Source organism: Mobula birostris, chromosome 4 (assembly GCF_030028105.1).
Source record: "Mobula birostris isolate sMobBir1 chromosome 4, sMobBir1.hap1, whole genome shotgun sequence".
NCBI classification, from domain to species: Eukaryota; Metazoa; Chordata; class Chondrichthyes; order Myliobatiformes; family Myliobatidae; genus Mobula; species Mobula birostris.
In genome coordinates, this window is record NC_092373.1 from 61,375,438 (window position 1) to 61,397,151 (window position 21,714).

General features: G+C 39.4%; 1 protein-coding gene across 2 annotated transcripts in view; it reads right to left on the reverse strand.

Annotated features, from left to right (window-relative positions):
* Positions 1-21,714, reverse strand: part of smc4 (structural maintenance of chromosomes 4) — an 81,048-nt gene that overhangs the window by 21,233 nt on the left and 38,101 nt on the right. For both annotated transcript variants that reach the window (XM_072255423.1, XM_072255424.1), the window contains exons 15-18: positions 12,314-12,393; positions 7,576-7,728; positions 4,906-5,032; positions 2,914-3,103 (exon numbers count right to left, since the gene is read on the reverse strand). In XM_072255423.1, coding sequence (XP_072111524.1) covers positions 2,914-3,103; positions 4,906-5,032; positions 7,576-7,728; positions 12,314-12,393 — 550 coding nt within the window. The remainder of the gene's footprint in view (positions 1-2,913; positions 3,104-4,905; positions 5,033-7,575; positions 7,729-12,313; positions 12,394-21,714) is intronic.

Sequence of the window (21,714 nt, forward strand, 5' to 3'; positions counted from 1 at the left end):
ATTATCTATTTAAATGTTTATTTTCTTTTTATATCATCTCAATGTGTACTTAAGAATGTATAAATAATTGTAGTTTTATATATATAAAAAAATGGAAAAGGTTATGTGTGTGAAAAAAGTACATATTTGTGAATTCCTTATCCAAATAAAAATAAAATAAAAAAAAATCAACTTTATTGTCATTGTGCCGAGTACAGATACAAAGCCAATGAAATGCAGTTAGCATCTAACCAGAAATGCAAAGAATAGTGTTATTTACAAAATAACTGCGAATAAAAAGTGCTACAGCATACAAATATAAAAGTACTGAGACAGTACAATATGGGTGCAATACTGCTTAGCGCTATGATGTGAGGTGAGGTTCAGCAGGGTCACAGCCTCAGGGAAGAAGCTGTTCCTGTGCCTGCTGGTGCAGAAGCAGAGGCTCCTGTAGTGCCTACTGGGTAGAAGGAGAGTAAAAAGTCCATGGTTAGGGTGAGATGCATCCTTGATAATGCTTTTCACCCTGCCTAGGCAGCGTTTATGGTAGATATTCTTTATGGTGGGCAATTGGGTGCCAATAATCCACTGGGCAGTTTTCACTACACGCTGGAGTGCTTTGCAGTCTGATACAGGACAATTGCCATACCACACTGAGATGCAGTTGGTGAGTATGCTCTCAATGGTACAGCGGTAAAAGTCCATCAGTATCCTGGGACAGAGGTAAGCTTTCTTGATGCTCAGCAGGAAATAAAGGCGCTGTTGCACCTTTTTGAGCAGGATGGAATTCAGGGACCAGGTGAGATCCTCAGAAATGTGGACACCAAGGAACTTGAAGCTTGATACACGCTCCACTACAGCTCCATTGATGTAGATGGGGACATGAGTGAGGCTCCTCGCATGCCTGAAGTCCACAATGATCTCCTTGGTCCTCTGGGTGTCAAGGGCCAGGTTGTTGTCGGCACACCACGTGGCCAGATGCTGGACCTCGTCCCTGTAGGCCGTCTCGTCATCCCTCTGATCAGACCAACCACCGTGGTGTCGTCTGCGAACTTGATTATGGAGTTAGAACCATGTACAGGAATGTAGTCATAGGCAAAAAGGGAGTACAGAAGAGGGCTCAGCACACAGCCTTGAGGCACGCTGCTGCTCAGGGTGAGAGTGGAGGAGGAGAGGTTGTCTAACTTAACTGATTGGGGTCTGTTAGTCAGAAAATCTGAGGTCCAATTGCAGAGGGATAAGCTGATACCAAGCTGGCGAAGTTTGGCAATCAACTTGGAGGAGATCACAGTATTGAATGCCAAACTGCATTCTGATATAAGAGTTGGGGCTGTCCAGGTGGGTCACGGCAGAGTGAAGTGCCGTGGAGGTGGCGTCCTCTGTTGACCTGTTGCTGCGATAGGCAAATTGATGGGGGTCCAGGGTAGTGGGCAGACAGGATTTCAGATGTGGTAGAACCAGCCTCTCAAAGCACTTTGCAATGATGGAGGTGAGTGCAACTGGCGGAAGTCATTCAGGCCTGTGGCAGTGGCACTAAAAGGCTGCTATCGATATACTATTGCATAAAGGATACAAATCTATAGCGCTGAGTAAATGAAGAATATAGAAAGAACTGAAGGGCCTGGCCTCTTTGAAGAGTGCATCAAGACAAATTTTTGCGTGTTTCACCATGAAAAGGACAGAAAAGGATATTCTGAATATAATTGAGTAGGAAGTGAACACAAGGAAATCTTCAGTTTTGGGAGAGAATGGGAAAACAGCAGAAATGTAGGAAAATGGAATAAACTTGGTCAAGGGCTTCATCAATATTGTGAGATGGATTCCTTAATTGAAGGAAATGCTTATAGGAACAGACATTAAATGCAAATGAGAAACTGGGAGAAAGAATTAGAAACTTAATTAAAAAAACACCTCCGAAAATACAGACAGCAGTTGATGAAAAGGAACAGTTGAGAGCTAAGTGAAAAAAACAGTAAAAGTTGTTTCCCATGCAAAGCAGGACAAGGACAAAAAATTGACCGAGAGACCTCAATGCAAAGGTGAGGGAAAGAACCCAAATAAGAACAGAAAATGTCCCACACAATCCACTAAAGGTCACTTAAGTTATTAAGGCTATAAGGGAGAAGTCTTTCAAGGCCAGCACAAGCTCAGTCAGGCCAAGGAGGGATTTACTGAATAAGGACAAGTTAGGCCTTCGTTCACGAAGCACAGGGATCCATCATGGTGGAGAGGTTGCATTTTCACTGATCTTCAAATTTTTGTTTTAACTTCTTTATTATTTAGTTTCTCCCATCTTCACTCTATCAACGGATCTTCTCTTTCGCGAATTAATTCATTACCAAATAAGAAGCCATCCAGCCCATTTGCTCTCGGCTTACTTCTCTGTAACCACACCTTGTTCTCCCTTATCCATCAACTCCTCTAACCATTTCCCCCAATAATAAGAGTTTATAGAATAGTTAGTTAGCTTTCTGATATTTGTGATGTGAGGGGAAATTGCGGCACACGATAACATGCAGAATGTGCAAAATTCGCAAACACAACACCTGATATCATAATGAAACCCAAATTCAAGGAACTACTATGCAGTAGCACTGACATTCCAGCACATCAGCACTCTTTTCTTCCTACCACAATCTGCCTGGCCTTGCCAAAAAGAATTACACTTTAACTAAAGCAAAATATAGAGGATGGTAGAAATCCAAAAATAAATGCTGGAAATATCTACCAGAGTTCAGACAACATCCATTAACCAAGAAACATAATATATTCAGGCTAATGACATTTTATCAGAACCACACAATATGTATGTCTATCCTTTTATGAGTTCTGATGAAAGACTACTTGCATAAAATTTGTACTTTTGTCTCTCCAACTGCATGGGCAACGTGTCCCATGGGCATTTCTACTAATTTTATTTATGCTCAAACTTACCTTCCTGCTGTTTTGATAGCAACTTGTGCTTTTGTAATGGAAGATGTGCAATCATCTATTTCTTTGTTAATTTTGTCGAGTTTATCCTGTTGGGCTTTAAGTTTTTTATTGTTGATTTCAACAATAAGTTCATGCAATCGTTTCACCTCTGCCTCAATTTTCCCAGCTTTTGCTGCAGCCTTTTCATACTCTGGAGAAAGAAAAATGGAACAACTTAAAAAGTTGTAAAGGTAGTTATTTCAGTTAAATGCCCTACCTAAATAAAAACAGAAATTATTAAAATGTTGAATTATTCTTCCAATAATATGACAGTTTAACAAGGAATGCAAAATGGAAATTAACAGTCAAAGTAATATAGTACTTGCACATTTTTGTTAAAATCTCAGTACAGGTGAATTCAAAGGCATGACTTTATTGATACAGGGTAACACTGAGCAATGTGGTATGTCCTATCACTCCAAATTTTAAAATGGGAAGAAAATAATGCACACGATCCAAACTTGGCCCAAAGTTGGAGAATACATGAAGAATGAAAACCAAAAAAACCATCACTGAGGTCTTTTGGGAGACTGTTATTCTTGAAGTTGATTCCTAAATGCAGTTTCTGCATCCCTTATTTCCTGGAGGCGTATAAGGGATATAGAAGTGTACTTGAGAAAGAAATCAGGAGGGCTGAAAGGAAGCATACGATAACCCTGACAGAGAGAATTAAGAAAAATCCAAAAGAGATTTTAAAAGAAAATTAAGGGAAAAAAAACTAGAAAGAAATCAAGGCCCCTTAAAGACCAAAGGAAATACCTTAGTGTGAAGCCACAAGAGATGGGCAAGATCCTTAATAAATATTTCTTCTGTTTTTACCATAGCAAAAGATATTAAGACTTTGGAACTAAGAAAGTAAATGGGGAGGTCTTTGGGATAGTCTACAGCATCGGTGGTGCTAGATGTCTTCAAAGGTATGAAGGCAGACAAATCTCCAGGGCCTGACCAGGTTTATCCAAGAACATGTGGAACGCTAGAGAATTGGAGCCCTGGCTGAGATATTTGCATTGTTAGCTAATGGTGAAGTGCTAGCAGAATGGAGGGTAGTGAATGCTGTGCCTTTGTTTAAAAAGGGTGGCAAAGAAAAAAAGCGAGAAAGGTTATGGGCCAAACCTGGATGGGGAATCCAGGTTTGGCCCATAACCAAGTGGCCAAGTGGCCTGTTTCTGTGAGGTATGACTATGTAGGGAAGCCATACCAAACTAACAAAACCTTTCTGGCACAATGAAAAATTTTGCCTGCCTTAGTGTACAATTAACTCCCCAAACACGCATGGCTGTGATGACATAGTCACTGAACCTGCACCAGCTTCTTGCTGGGAAAATGCAGTTAGTGGAAAATGCACCACAGGACTCCATCTGTAGCCTAAACATCTCAGTGTATTTGGAATGAAAATGATGACCATCTCTCAAGATGTTCAGGCTCATTGCTATGATCCACAGTTATTCAACTGGCCTTCCCCAGTGGAAAAAAAAGTTGTGCACCAATGGTCTTGTCATTCACTAGATCAGCAGATAATTCTTGCTGTGCTTTTAAAAGCATTTTTAAGTTATTCATGATTGAGATGTTAAAGTCAATTCTAAGAATTACACATTTTTGATATATTAAAGGGCACAGATGAATGCAATATCAGATAACATTTAAACAAGAATGTCTAAATTTAAAAAAAGTGTCATCGGGATGTTTCTTTAAGTAATGTTACTTATTAGCAGAGTATATTTTAAACCAAGTAGAGATTCTTTCTAAAATCACAATAATCCTTTTAATTAACCTGTTTTGTGTATGTGCATTGTTTGGAACGACATAGCAGATAGAGAGTAGGATTTATGGACAGGGTATATGGAACACTAATAACCGATTCTAAGCAGAAGAGTTTTGCAACTGAAAAGAATACATTCCTCATACAAAGCTCCAAATAAAGAAAGAGATGCATAACAATGAACTCAAGCTCACCTTTCTTGTAAGTGTCCAATAGCTTCTGTAGTTCTTTCTGTTTATTCTGATCAGGAACTGCTGCCACCACATTTGCTTCAAGATCCTTCACCCGAATTGTCAAGTGAACTTCCTGTTCAGTCAGGCCCTAATTTAAGCAAATATCTCATTATTTAACTAATCTTTCAGCGTGGTGGCATCTTGAACAGTTTTCCAGGGGTGAAAGCCAATTCCTGCACAACTCGCTAAAAATACAATTTTTTGAATTGACCCATATTGTATGTGCATTGTTTGGAATGACAAAAGATTGCAGGGTTTACGGACAGGGACCAGGGAGCAGTGGAGTTCTGCAATTATTTTAAGATAAAAATTTAGGTGCCTCACTCAGCCCCTACATTTACCCTGCTGAGAATGCAGTACTATTTATTTCAATGGACTTACACTGAAGAGCCAACAGTTGTGAGGGTAGATTAAGAATAAAGCATATCGATGAATTTCAAATTGCCCAGTATTCAAAAAAAGGGCTCTTCCATTATTCCTCAATTCAATAATCAATGAGATGGACTCCTCCTTAAAAATAAGGCTGCACCATGTTCCTTCCCCAAATGTTACTGTTCAATGTTTTATATAGTTGGAGTAGTTCAATTACCATTGCAGATGCAAAATTAAAATATCAGCCAAGAGTCTGGTAACTAACTTGACAGCTTTCCCACCAAACTCACAGTTGGAATATTAATTCACTAAAATTAAGAGCAAGACATTACCCAGCTCTCAGGAAAAAGAAGCCATAACTCCATGCTTATAAGATACCACGAAGTTTGGAATGGGTGAATACATAAGGACGTAACTAGTAGAGTGGATAGGGGAGAACCAGTGGCTGTGGTATATTTGGATTTTCAAAAGGCTTTTGACAAGGTCCCACACAGGAGATTAGTGTGTAAACTTAAAGCACACAGTATTGGGGGTATGGTACTGATGTGGATAGAGATTTGGTTGGCAGACAGGAAGCAAAGAGTGGAAATAAACTGGACCTTTTCAGAATGGCAGGCAGTGACGAGTGGGGTATCACAAGGCTCAGTGCTGAGACCCCAATTGTTTATAATATATAATAATGACTTAGACGAGGGAATTAAATGCAGCATCTCCAAGTTTGCAGATGACACGAAGCTGGGCGGCAGTGTTAGCTGTGAGGAGGATGCTAAGAGGATGCAGAGTGACTTGGATAGGTTAGGTGAGTGGGCAAATTCATGGCAGATGCAACTTCACATGGATAAATGTGAGGTTATCCACTTTGGTGGCAAGAACAGGAAAACAGATTATCTGAATGGCGGCTGATTAGGAAAAGGGAGGGGTGCAACGAGACCTGGGTGTCATTATACACCAGTCATTGAAAGTGGGCATGCAGGTACAGCAGGCAGTGAAAAAGGCGAATAGTATGCTGGCATTCATAGGAAGAGGATTCGAGTACAGGAGCAGGGAGGTACTACTGCAGTTGTACAAGGCATTGGTGAGACCACACCTGGAGTACTGTGTGCTATTTTGGTCCCCTAATCTGAGGAAAGACATTCTCGCCTTAGAGGGAGTACAAAGAAGGTTCACCAGATTGATTCCTGGGATGGCAGGACTTTCATATGATGAAAGACTGGATCGACAAGGCTTAAACTCGCTGGAATTTAGAAGATTGAGGGGGGATCTTATTGTAACGTATAAAATTCTAAAGGGATTGGACAGGCTAGATGCAGGAAGATTGTTCCCGATGTTGGGAAAGTCCAGAATGAAGGGTCACAGTTTAAGGATAAAAGGGAAGCCTTTTAGGACCGAGATGAGGAAAAACTTCTTCATACAGAGAGTGGTGAATCTGTGGAATTCTCTGCCACAGGAAACAGTTGAGGCCAGTTCATTGGCTATATTTAAGAGGGAGTTAGATATGGCCCTTGTGGCTAAAGGGATCGGGGGGTATGGAGAGAAGGCAGGTACAGGGTTCTGAGTTGGATGATCAGCCATGATCGTACTGAATGGCAGTGCAGGCTCGAAGGGCCGAATGGCTTACTCCTGCACCTATTTTCTATGTTTCTATGTTTAATACAAATGGCAAACACCAAAAAATATTCAACCAATAAAAATATTAATTATACTACAAATTATCAGTACTAACTTTCAACTTGTATGTTGATATTTTAAATATGTACTAGAAAACACTTTATTTGCTTTGTTATTAAGTACATGTAAGCTAGTCCACTTTTGCTGTATGGGTGGAATAACAGCAGCAAGTACTCATCAAGAAGATGAGGATGAAGTATTTTTGAGAGTAGTCCTCAAAACTATTTCAATTATCAATCAGATTCTTTCCAGAAGAACCCTGCACAACTTTTCTAATTTAAAGATGCTGCACAAATGCAACCTATTGCTGAAATGATCTTGTTCAATAAACATGGCTGATTTCCAGTGTAAGTTTGCATAACTGAATTTAGTGACCAATTTCACCCAACGTATTTTTAAGAGACCAACACAAGTTTCATTGTTACACATTACCAATGTAAATGGTAACCTGAAACCAGATTCCATGTCAAAAGTTACACTATACCTCGTTATATCATTTTGATAGTACTATATTAAAATAGTTGATCTAATGGCCCTGTAAAATGGAACTATATTTCACAAATGTCACAAAATAATATTAAAATTACAAACCTGTATGCTTGCTGTGTATTTTTCCAACATGTTTTTCATCTCCCTGATACTCTGCTGCATCTTAACCACTTTTTCTTCCAAATTACTCTTCTGTCCTTGGTATTCTTGTGCCATTGCCAATTCCTTTTGCAATTTAGTCTCCATTTTCTCCACCTATTTTGGTTCAAAAATATCTTTAAATTAGTTGCCTTTTAAGTACTCAAAATAACTGAAGTACTTAATTGATGGAGACTAGTTTAAAAACACAAAACCCCACCAAGACCGTTTTGCAAAAACAAATGACTGGTGTAAATTTGTAACACTGCAGGGCAATGGTACTATTAAAATGCCACAATAGTGACTGTAGTTCACTTCAGATGATTTCTACCAAATATGGTTGGTCAGTTTCTATTAAAATCTGGTAGACTGCTAAGTAGCTTTATATTACAGCTTGGTCTGTAAATAGCAAAACAAAGCTGCAGATTTGTGATTATAAAAGAAAGATGAATGCACCTTGGCTGTATTGCAATTTAACCATACGACACCAAGTGTATAAAAAGGCATCAGGTGAAATAGGTGTTGGGCGTTATCTTCAATATTATTCCCTAAATAAATACAGCAAGGAGTTCAAAGTAACTGAAAGATTGAACGATATTTCCCCAAGATGGTTCAAAACAACATTTTGGTAGATGCTGAGACAATTCTAAAATATTGGCAAAACCCAGAAGAGGAAATTTGTTATATAAAAATAAAACATACCGAAATGGATTGAAAAATGGCTAGGGGCAAACTTCTTGAAAAATCTACAACTCCCATTTAAAATTTTAGATCTGCAAATTAGTTGTCCAATGCTGTTTTTCATGAAATGTTTATTTTTGATTACTGGTAATTTTGCTTTCAAAAACCAAACTTAATTTAACCTATATACTAAGGTCCTAGACTGGCTCACAGCAAATAACTATCATGGGATAAATTAAATGTACCTTAGAATACTAAGATGATTTTTAAAAAATATTGCATCAACAATAACGTGTCAAGTTTTAAGGGTGTGGGAATTCAGAATAAATTTTAGGCAACTGATAAGTAATGGCGCTTTATACCTCTCATTAGTCAAGTGGTTTAAAAAAAGGGCATATGAGCATATTTGCTTCGCATCACAGTTGCTTCTGTGATCCTCCCTCACACAGAGAATTCCACAGATTTGCCACTATCTTACAGCTGTGGCGGCTAGCTCATAAGAAGCATTTGGTGGAGATAAAACATTATTTTTGGAAGTCCAGTGGATTGCGCCATAGTGCTATGATAAAGAGAATTTGTTATTTGCAGTCACATAGTGGTACAGGCTTAAGGAGCCAGGTAGCCTATACTTGTTCATCTTTCCTTTGTGTTCTTGTACAATGAGGGGAGTGCTACATTACAATTAAATTGTTAGTATGGAACAAAGAGACAATTTTAAATTAAACAAACAGGAAATAGCACTTCATTTGAGATAGGGTACACACTATAGAACAAGGAATGAACTTGTACTGACATTACATTTTCCACAGTATCAGGATGACCTAGAATGCCAAAAGCCAAAGCAAGTGTTTAGAGATGTTCATTATGGGCTAATAATGCCCAGGACAGCAGCACGGGTACCAGTTTCTTCTCTGAATAATATAAGGGCCTCTTACAAAAGTAGGCAATGCAGTCTTGGCAGATTGTTTTATGCATTCATTTGATAACAAAGCAGCACCTCTATAACACACTAAATTCTTAGCTTGTACTATTTACTCAGGACCTAAAAAGACAATTTACCAGAGACAATAATGTCTGAGGCATTAAGATACGTACCACTAAAAAAAAGCATCTTTGTTTGTAGCAAAGCATCACTCAGAAGATACAGTAAAGATGTGAAAGAAAGTGTTGAGGATAAAAAGTTCTACTTTAGTCTCATTTGACAAGACCAAGCAGTATGTGTGGTAAATCTAATACTGCACATCAGCCAGTATTTACTGTAACACCGTCCCTACTGTAATGTATGGTGGAGATAGCATCACACTATGGGGATGCTTTTTAGCAACAGGGATTGGAAATCTGGTCAGGATTGATGGGAAGGTGAATGCTGCTAAATAGAGATCCTGGATAAAAACCTGCTATCCTCTGCCAGAAAGCTGAAACAGGGGAGGAAGCTAGTCTTTCACCAGGACAATGACCTTAGCACACTTCTAGAGCAACCATGAAGTGACTTCAAATTAACAAAATAGATGTCCTTAGGTGGCCCAATCAGAAACCTGACCTTAAACCCAATCGAACATCTCATCTCTGGCAAGACCTTAACACCGCTGTACACTGTCACTCCTCAACTAACCTGGCACAGTTTGAGCAATTTTGCAAGAAGGATAGGCAAATCTTGCATCACATCATGCAAAGCCAATACAGGTATGCGTCGCATAACGTCCACGATACGTTCTGTGAAATTGGACATTATATGATTTGCACGTGCGAACACCGTATTATCTACTTAGCAAACCAATATGGAGTACTGCAGTGTACCTGTATTGACTAAATAGCCAAGGACTTACACTAAAACTGTTGTTACATGCTCAAGGAGATCTGGTTTTTTTTTTGTGAGAATGATGTAATGGTCTTTTGGAGGTCACCTGATGTGATTTTCCCGCCGATGTGAGGTCACGTGATGACACGTGCCCCGTGACTATATAAGGGTCAACTCAGGTGACGCAGATAGATTTTGAGTTTGTAGATTTCCAGGTAGAACTTGTTGGGCCTCCGTTTCTGTTGGGTGTTTGTTTTTGTGACGCAGTTTCATTTTTAAAACGGTTGTACATTCTGTTGAAAGATTCCATATTACTTGGACTGAAAATTTGTGGCTGGAAGTGCCAATTCACTCAATTCCGACAGTTTTGGAGGGAGAGTGAAGAATTCATCAAAGTGAAGGATTGAGAGAAGTCGGCATCATTTGGCAGTTTAATAAAGAATTGACCTTATTGAGTCTTCGTCGGAGAGAACCTGCATCGAGATAACTCTTGTAAAAGGGCAATGAGTTCATGCAAAAAGGTGCTCTCTCTAAAAGGAATTTAAGGTCAGTTGATTTAAACTGTTTATTTTCGGCATCGGGAATCCTGTGGACAGAACCAGCAGAAAAGCTGCATCGGTGAAGAAATCCTTCTCCAGAGAAGCCTCTCCCAATTGAATGCGTAAAACTGTTGGACTTTCGAAGTTATCGCTTTAAGAACTATATCTGACTGTATCGCTTTAAGAACTGTTTCCGCATTTAACGCTTTAAGAACCAGAGCCGAGTGGAATTGATGAACGGCTGCATACCTGTTAACCCCTGGTTAAAGTTTTCCTTTGTTTTTTTTTCCTTATCGTTTATACGTGTTGAATAAATGTTTGGTTGTTTTTATATAACCTGTCTTGATTAATATTCATTGTTGCCGGTTACGTAACACTGTAAAACACTATAATACATACACTATAATTTTTCATTTCATTTTAACCTTTTTAATTCTTTTTTACATTTTAACCTTTTATGTAAACACTTTCTTAGCCTACATCACACACAACTTATCAAAGATGAGCAAGATCACCCACTTCACCGTTCTCAACTTCCTAATAGTGTTCCACTGGAAGAGTTTCAGGTCGAATAACCTGAGTTTGGAAGCCATGATGCACTTTAAAGTAATATTTTCGAAAGAAAATTAAACAGAGATAACACTACTACACTCAAGAGATGCGCAATACACGAGATTGGTTACATCCGCTACATCACATTCTCTGATCGGGATCACGGACGTATATGCGATCAGATGTTAAGCGGCACACACCTGTAGAGACTTATTCAAAAAGCCAGCTAGATATAATAGCTTTGAGAGGTAGTTCAACTAAATATTAAGCGCCTTTGAACTGCTGACGATTCAGTTTTTAAATTTTTTTAGATTCTTATGCCTCACAACTGTAATGCCCTGGTTAAGATGTTTACTGCTAATGCTGTAGGGCATTTCATTTACTAGTTTTCTGTAGCAGTGTGTTCTGCTGATAGTATTTGAGTTTCAGTTTAATTATGAGCCCTTTTTTTATTCTTTCTTTTACAACAGTTTGATTAAGCTGAAATTAGTAAATACACCTTTATAATTGCATGTAGTGTATGATCTGTTATTTCTTGCCAACGGATAATTTCACGTGGCCAGTATTCGCTCAGATTGGGGTTCAGGTGGTTGAAACACCCCAACTCTCCAGTTTGGTAGGACCCAAGTCTTACCTACCCTAAACGTAGAGAGCTTAAGAAAGGTGGTTTTCTCACCGCTGAGTCCAATGGTATTAATAAGTGGCTAACGGGCTGAGTTTCTATAGAAACCCAATAAAAGGGGATTTCACAATTTTTTCTGCTTTTGTGCTCTACTGTGGAAAAAAATGGCATGTGATTCACAAAAATCCTCTGTTAAATTGATTGAAATCCATGGTTATAATATTCATTTATATGAAAAGTTTGGAGGCCAAATACTTTTTCCAAGGCACTGTATGTGGACAAATTACTCAACATTTTGGTTAAGTAAAACAAAAGGAAAGAATAGTTTTAACAGTAAGAGAATATTTAAGAAAGTAATACTTGAGTTTTTGTGAATAGGTTTTTGAAAATTTATCCCAAGCTAAATGACTGAACAGAAATGCTATCATATCAAAAATTCCTAGACGAATTTACGAGTACAATGCCCACATTCTCAACATGAAACAACTGAAAAATTGGACACAGACTTACCTCCTCTGGAGTTGTTTCAACCACTAATGAAGATCCCATTCTCCCCTTCATTATTTTTCCCCCTCCACCTGTCATTGTACCTGAAACAAGACAACAGATCGCTCATATGCTTTTTAAAAAATCAATACGAATTAAGAATTTGGTTAATACCCCACAGGCATGCACCGGTAGTTACTTGTATAATAAAATGGTTAGACTCTCCATGGAAGCAAAGGAAAACAAGACCATTAGACATAGGAGCAGATTTAGTCCATTCATGCCCTTTGAGTCTGCTTTGCCATTCAACTATAACTGATTTATTTTCCCTCTCAATCCTATTCCGTTATCTTTGACACCCTTACTAATTGAGAACCTAAAAACTTCTGCTTTAACCTTCACAGCCACCTGTAACAACAAATGCCACAAATTCACCACCCTTTGGCTAATCTCTATTCTAAAGGGATGTCTCCCGTTCTGAGACTGTGCCCTACGTTCCTAATCCCCTTCACTTATTACATCTCCCCACATGCATGCTATTTATGCCTTTCAATGTTCAATAGGTTCATTGAGATTCCCCCTTATTCTTCTAAACTCAATTGTGTTCAGGCCTGGAGCTATGAACGCTCCTCATACGTTAACAAGGGTCATTCTTATAAACATGCTCTGAACCTTTTCCAATGCCAGCACATCCTTTCTGAGATACGGGCCCCAAATTGTCAGCAATACTCTAAAATGTGATCTGACCAATGCCTTATAAATCCTTAGCATTATATCCTTGTCTTTACATTCTTGTTCTCTCAAAATCAGTGCCAACATCACATTTGTCTTTCTTACTACCGACTCAACCTGCAAGTTAATATTTAGGAAATCCTGCACTAGGACTCCCAAATCCCTCTGCATCTCCAGTTTCTGAATTCGAACCCCATTTGGAGAATAGTCTACACTTCTACTCTTTCAACCAAAGAGCATGACTATACTTCTGGAGGAGGAAACCAAAGGCCCACGAGCCAGTCCTCATTGGGAAATCAAGGGTGGAGACAGTTTGTGACTTGAAATTCCTCAGTGTTATCATTTCAGAGAACCTGTCCTGGGCCCAACATGCAAATGCAATTACGAGGAAAGCATGGTCATGCCTCTACTTTCTCAGATGTTTGCAAAGATTTGGCACATCATCTAAAACTCTGACAAACTTCCATAGCTGTATGATGGTGAGTATGTTGACTGGCAGCATCATAGCCAGGTATGACACCAATGTCATTGAGTGAAAATGTAGTTGATAACAGCCTAGTCCATCATGGGTAAAGACCTCCCCACCATTGAGCACATCTATATGGAGTGCTGTTGCAGGTAAGCAGCATCCATCATCAGGGACCCCCACTGCCCAGGTCATGCTCTCATCAGGAAGAATGTACAGAAGCCTCAGGATTCACAAAACCGGGTTCGAAGATTGAAAGTACATATATTACCCAAGTATGTTTACAGTATACAACCCCGAGATTCATCTTCCCCAGACAGCCACAAAACAAAGAAAAACCAGGGAACCTGTTCAAAGAAAAAAAAACCACAACCCCACGTACAAGAACAAAAATTGCACAAATGGCAACTTAAAAAAGGAAGCAGAAAACACAATATAAAACACACAAAAAATAAGTCCAGGCATATTTCACCAACAAGAGAAAATCTGCAGATGCTGGAAATCAAATTAATACACACAAAATGCTGGAGGAATTCAGCAGGCCAGACCGTATCCATGGAAAAGAGGAAACAATTGATGTTTCAGGCCATGACTCTTCATCAGAAGAGAGAAAAGCCAGAGTAAGAAGGTGTGGGGGGAGAAGAGGAAGAAGTACAAGGTAGTAGGTGATAGGTGAAACCAAGAGAGGGGGAGGAGTGAAGAGCCGGGGAGTCGATCGGTGAAAGAGATAAAGGGCTAGAGAATGTGGAAAATCACCAAAGGGAGGTGATGGTTAGGAAAGAAGATAGGTGAGAAAAGGTAATAGGAAATGGTGAAGGATGTGGAGTGGGGAGGGAGTAATGAAGGTCAATTACCCATTCTGACATGTCAGTCCAGAGCCTCCTCTACTGCCACGATGTATTTCTGTCAGGGTATGAACATCAATTTCTTGAACCTTCGGTCACTGACCACCTCCTCCCCCACTCTGTTGTTTTCCCCTCTCACCTCATCTCCTTACCTGCCTATCACTTTCTTCTGGTGCTTCTCCCCTCCTTTACTTCCATGGCCTTCTGTCCTCTCCTATCAGATTCCCTCCTTCTCCAGCCCTTCCACCAATCAACTTCCCAGCTCTTTAACCCCCCCCCCCACAACCCACCTGGGTTTCACCTATCACCTACTACCTTGTACTTCTTTCTCCCCTCCCCCACACCCTCTCCCAAATCTGAAACTAGAAACACGTGAACCGTTACTACCCTTCAACCAGAGGGGATAACTTCATTCATAGCCATCACTGAACTGTTCCCACAACCTACGGACTCATGTTCAAGGACTCTTCATCTCATATTCTTAATATTATTTATTTAATCATTTGCAATGGCACAGTTTGTTGTCTTTTTACACACTGGTTGCCTGTTCTGCTGGTGTCTTTCATTGATTCCATTATGGTTATTAGATTTATTGAGTATGCCTGCAAGAAAGTGAAACTCAGGATTGTATGGTGATACATACTGTATGTACTTTGATAATAAATTTACTTTGAATTTTATACACTGTATTCCATCTTCTTTGCCCATGCTCCTAATCTGTCCAAGCCCTTTTGCAGACTCACCACTTCCTCAGCAATACCTACCTGCCCACCTGCATCATCCACAAACTCGACCGCAAAGCCATCAATTGTGTAATCCAGACGATTAACATGGAACATGAAAAGCAGTGGACCAACATCAACCCTTCTGGAGCACCATTAGTCATACAGCCAAAGGACTCCATTATTCCCACTCGTAGCCTTCTGCCAGTAGGCCAAACTTCTGTCCATGCCAGTATCTTCCCTGTAATACGATGAGCTCTTATCTTGTTTGGCAGCCACATGAGAGATCTCATTGAAGGCCTTCTGAAAATCCAAGTAAACAACACACACCGACCCTCTTTTGTCTCTTCCTGTCTGTTACTTCTTCAAATAACTTCAACAGATTTGTCAGACAAGATTTCCCCTTAAGGAAATTATGCTGACTTTGGCCTACTTTATTGTGTGCCCCAAGTACCATGAAACCTTATTCCCTCCTTTGATAAAGACTGGAATGATACTTGCGATTTTCTGGTCCATTTCAGAAACCAGTGATTCTTGAAGGATCACTACCAATGCCTCCAGCTACCTCTTTAAAAACCCGGGGTGTAGTCTATCTGGTCCAGGTGATTTATCTACTTTCAGTGGCATGCAAAAGTTTGGGCACCCCTGTCAAAATTTCTGTTACTGTGAATAGTTAAGTGAGTAGAAGATGAACTGATCTCCAAAAGGCATAAAGTTAAAGATGAAATATTCTTTTCAACATTACAAGCAAGATTAGTGTATTATTTTTGTTTTGTACAATTTTAGAGTGGGGAAAAAAGGAAAGGAGCACCATGCAAAAGGTTGGGCACCCAAAGAGATTTGAGCTCTCAGATAACTTTTACAAAGGTCCCAGACCTTAATTAGCTTGTTAGGGCTATGGCTTGTTCACAGTCATCGTTAGGAAAGGCCAGGTGATGCAAATTTCAAAGCTTTATAAATACCTTGACTCCTCAAACCTTGTCCCAACAATCAGCAGCCATGGGCTCCTCTAAGCAGCTGCCTAGCACTCTGAAAATTAAAATAAATGATGCCCACAAAGCAGGAGAAGGCTATAAGAAGATAGCAAAGTGCTTTCAGGTAGCCATTTCCTAAGTTTGTAATGTAATTAAGAAATGACAGTTAACAGGAACGGTGGAGGTCAAATTGAGGTCTGGAAGACCAAGAAAACTTTGAGAGAACTGCTCGTAGGATTGCTAAAAAGGCAAATCAAAACCCCCGTTTGACTGCAAAAGACCTTCAGGAAGATTTAGCAGACTCTGGAGTGGTGGTGCACTGTTCTACTGTGCAGCGGCACCTGCACAAATATGACCTTCCTGGAAGAGTCATCAGAAGAAAACCTTTACTGCATCCTCACCACAAAATTCGGCGTCACAAGTTTGCAGAGGAACATCTAAACAAGCCTGATGCATTTTGGAAACAAGTCCTGCGGACCGATGAAGTTAAAATAGAACGTTTTGGCCGCAATGAGCAAAGGTATGTTTGGAGAAAAAAGGGTGCAGAATTTTATGAAAAGAACACCTCTCCAACTGTTAAGCATGGGGGTGGATCGATCATGCTTTGGGCTTGTGTTGCAGCCAGTGGCACGGGGAACATTTCACTGGTAGAGGGAAGAATGAATTCAGTTAAATACCAGCAAATTCCGGAAGTAAAATCACACCATTTGTAAAAAAGCTGAAGATGAAAAGACGATGGCTTCTACAACAGGATAATGATCCTAAGCACACCTCAAAATCCACAATGGACTACCTTAAGTGGCGCAAGCTGAAGGTTTTGCCATGGCCCTCACAGTCTCCCGACCTAAACATCATTGAAAATCTGTGGATAGACCTCAAAAGAGCAGTGCATGCAAGACAGCCCAAGAATCTCACAGAATTAGAAGCCTTTTACAAGGAAGAAGGGGTGAAAATCCCCCAAACAAGAATTGAAAGACCCTTAGCTGGCTACAGAAAGCGTTTACAAGCTATGATACTTGCCAAAGGGGATGCTACCAAGTACTGAACATGCAGGGTGCCCAAACTTTTGCTTCGGGCCCTTTTCCTTTTTCATTTTGAAACTGTAAAAGATGGAAATAAAAAAAGTAATCTTGCTTAAAATATTAAAGAAATGTGTCATCTTTAACTTTATGTCTTTTGAAAATCAGGTCATCTTTTACTCGCTTAGCTATTCACAGTAACAGAAATTTTCACCGGGGTGCCTAAACATTTGCATGCCACTCTATATGTTTCAGCTTCCCAAGCACCTTCTGCTTGGTAATAGCAACCACACCCACTTTTGCTCCGACACTCTTGAATTTCTGCCGCACTGTTGGTGTCTTCCACATCGAAGACTGAAGCAAAATACTTTTTCAGTTCTCCTGCCACATCTTTGTTCCCCACTACTACGGCCAGGCATCATTTTTCAGCAGTCCAATGTCCACTGTCACCTCTACTTTACTCTATATCTGAAAAAAAATTTGCTATTTTCTTACATTATTGGCCATATTACATCTTTTCACTCTTTATTGCTTTATAAGTTGCCCTCAATTAGTTTTTAAAAGCTTCCCAACCCTCTAGCTTCCAAGTATTTTCTGCTATATGGTATGCCCTGTCTGACTTCCATTTCAGTCTATGGTTGCCTCATCTCCCTTCAGGACACTTCTTTCTTTTTAGGATGAAGTGATCTTGCATCTTCCAAATGATTCCCAGAAACTCCAGCCATTCCTGCTCTACCATTAGCTGTGCTACCCCTTTCCAATCAACTTTTGGCAGTTCCTCTCATGCATCTACAGTATATTTACCTGTACTCAATTTGTAAAACTGATACATCCAATTTTACCTTCTTCCTCTCAAACTGCAGGGTGAATTCTATCATATCATGATCACTGCCCACTAAGAGGTCACCTTAAGCTCTGTATTCAAAACAGGACTATAAAGAACAGACAGCCAGCAGCAGAAACCCCTTTTCAACTGGTAAAATCTTTTGTGTTCTTTGATGCTCATGGAAGGTCAGGAAAACTTAGTTGGCGTGCACACAAGGTATTTAATGTGTGAATTCATGTACTTGTTAGTTTAGTCAATAAAGGGATTTGTTGGTAAAAACATAACTGTCTCTCACTGATCATTAATGTAAGGGGCTATTCTTGTAACAGTATCCCATATTCTGGCTGGTGTTTGAAGGCTGTATACAACTCGCATCAGGGCCTTTTTACCTTGCAGTTTCTTAACTATGTCAATTCTTTCCAAGGGCTTGATTTCATTGTTTTAGCAACTAAGTCACCCCACCCCCTCTACCCACCTGCCTGTCCTTTCAATATGATGTATACCCATGGATGTTAAGCTGTGATTTTTTTCCAAGCATGTCTCAGACATCATACCTGCCAATTTCTAACTACGCAAGATCATCTACTTTATGTTATATACTGCATGTGTTCAAATATAACACCTTTGGTCCTGTATTCACCCTTTTTCTTTTTAATTACGTCTCCATGTTGCCTAAAGGTAATTCTTAACCCTTTCTAAACTACTTGTCTTATTCTTTATTCTGTACTTTTGTAACCTCTCCTGAACCCTCCTTTAATTTTACTTTATCAACACTTTTCCAAGCTACTGTATCCCACCCCCCCAAGGCCCTTTAATTTAAAGCCCTATGCACAGCTCTAGTTATGAGATTCATCAGGACCCTGGTCCCAACATGGTTCACATGGAATACATCAGAAGGCACATATTTATGTACTTGAAACAAAAGTACACATCAGATTTAATGTAAATATTGAGTTTAAAAAACATTCTGAATATAAATGCACTGCCTTCAACACCCCTTTTCATGATAGGACACTTTCATATGAAAAGATTCAGAGTTGAAACTATAGTCCAATTTTCACAACTCTGCAATAAGAAACATACTTAATGTGTAAAAAGCTAATTATGATGAAACATTTAACTAGCCACTCAAGAGAAGTGGCAACCCAACAAAATTCTTCCAATTTTTTTTATATATGTACCCCCAAATGATCTTTTTCACTGTGATCTAAAATTGTACTTTGCAAATCTCAATATTCTTCTGAAATTGGCAGTTTGCATTTTAGCTGTTTGTAGTTCTTTTTAGTTCATGCCCTCTCATCTATTTTGAAGTACACAGGTAGTCAATTATCTCACAAGCATTGATCCACTCCCTTGTCATTTTGATCCAAAAACCTCAAATTAAAGAAAAAGAAACTAAACAAACATAGTAATTGAATGCTGATTAGGATGACGTGAATCTCTAACAGCACCCACTGCTCAATATTGAGCACTCACACTCATTCAATGACTTGTCTTAGAGCTTAGATTTTATATCCAACAATTCCAAATAAGAAACCAGTGATAACACCTGGCTCAGCACATTACAAAATGGTATAGTTACACAGAAACCTACTGTATCATCTGGATGCTCCCAAAAGGGAAGCCACCAGGTTGTAATGCCTCAAGTGATTACTGCATGTCAGACTTAATAAAGATCCCCAGGAATACAGGGCTTCCCCATACTCCAAGGTGCTCACTATTACAAGAAAAATAAAAATCATCTTATATCTGATGATTATCAGTTCACATTTAATGCAGAACAGTGCTAACAAGACAGTTGGTGGGAATTCAGAATGCAAATAGTACAATGTGATTTATAGAGTCAAAAACATGGCATAGAACAAAATATAGACCGCATGATTATAATTTCTTTGACAGGCATTTGAAAGAATCAGTAGCAAGATTTCAAAATACCTGTGTTAGTCAGAAAATTACACAAAGCAGAAATTAACTGACTGTTGGAAGATGGGTGAATAATTCAACTTTGTTGTGACAAATGGAATCAGGCAAGAATGCCTCCATGTCACAAGCATCATAATGACCATATAGAACAGGGTTAAGTCCCCAGCTATGGGTTATTTTATGGACTTATCAGGTAAACATAGGAACCGGAGTGAAGGTAGGGGTACTTCTCTTTAAACATTTTAAATTTGAAGATTAAATAATCAGGAAATTAGCAGGAAAATAAATAATCATTCGAAACTTCTCAGCTGTTCAATAAGAACATAGTTTATCCAATAACTGTAGTAGACTACAGTTTAACTTTAAAGGTTATGAAATTGTAAACTTAAATAAATTGAAACCTTGCAGCAAATTAATGCCCACTCAGGATATTTATAAAATCATGCAAAATTGTCAAATTTGACTGTAGATAATCCAGAAACTTTCCTCATTAGTAGCAGATATCCATTCACATGAAAACACAATGTAAAGTGAAAGCCATAAATGTACAGAAGAGAAAAGATCCCTTTGGCCCATCATATCATTGATGGGAGGGGAGAGGCATTTGTCATGTGGATATCTTTTTCTTCAGGGCTGAAATGGCTAGCATGAGAGGGCACAATGATAAGGTACTTGGAAGTAGGTACAGAGGAGATGTCAGGGGTAAGTTGTTTTGCCTTTTTTTTTTAAAAAAAACAGAGTGGTGAGTGCCGGCGACGGTGGTGGAGGCGGATACGATAATGTCTTTTAAGAGGCTCCTGGATAGTGTGATGGGGGGGGGGGGAAGAGAGAGAGAGTTATTTAATACCGACATGTTGTTTTGAAAGAGAGAGAGAGAGAGAGAGAGAGAGATGAAGACTGCTCACAGGTTGTTTATACCTTCTTCAAGGATATTTGCCTGCTTGTACATTTCTTACACAGACAAAGGAAGGAGGAGTTATTTGAATGACAGTTGATGCACAGCACGGGAAGATAAAATAGGTCAGATGATAGACCTCAGACACATGTTTTGGGACACTGAATGCGCTTGTGTGCCCGCAGGAAAAGTGGGATTTTGGAGGATCTATCAGGCAGATCGATCAGTGGCTCTTGCAGTGAAAAGGAAAGGCAGTGACCGGTGGGGAGTTGTCCATGTGTCCACCCTTGCCTGGGTGATAGCTCCACCACAGAAAACCGGTCCCCTTTGTTGTGGTCACAGTCAGTGACTTTTAAAGGATTTCGGAGGACAACGAGAAGATCGACAGCATCAGCTCACCTGAAGACTCAGATCTCTCTCTCCCTCTCTCTCTCCATCACTACTCAACTCAATACCATGAACTGAACTCATCTTCGTAAGACTGTATCTTTTTACCCCTAGACTTGAAGCAGCTTGGTTTTCATATATATTTCCACACTTACTGATTTACATATATATAAAATCATTGCTAACCTGTTTGATTATCTACATTTAGATTACTCTACTGCATAGTTACTAATAAATATTATTAGTTAATAGCAATACTGGACTCCAAAGTGTTTTCCATTTCTGCTGGTTCTTTATTCCCATCACGGGATACGTGACAATAGGTACATGCAGCTTAGAAAAATAGAGGGCAAAGTAATTTCTAAAGTACGTACGTGTTTGGCACAGCATTGTGGGCTGAAGGGCCCCTATTGTGCTGTAGGTTTTCTATGTTTCTATATCCATGTCAATTCTTTTGTTCATTTACACTAATACAAATTGCCACACTATGTTTGTGTACTTCGATGCTTTGCTTAGTAAGTGCCTAAATTCTGCAATGTCCTCAGCCAGCACACTCCAGATACCAACTACTCTCCATGTTAAAAACTTTCCCCTCAAATCCTCTTTAAAACTCTTTCATTTCATGGGAGTTTAAAA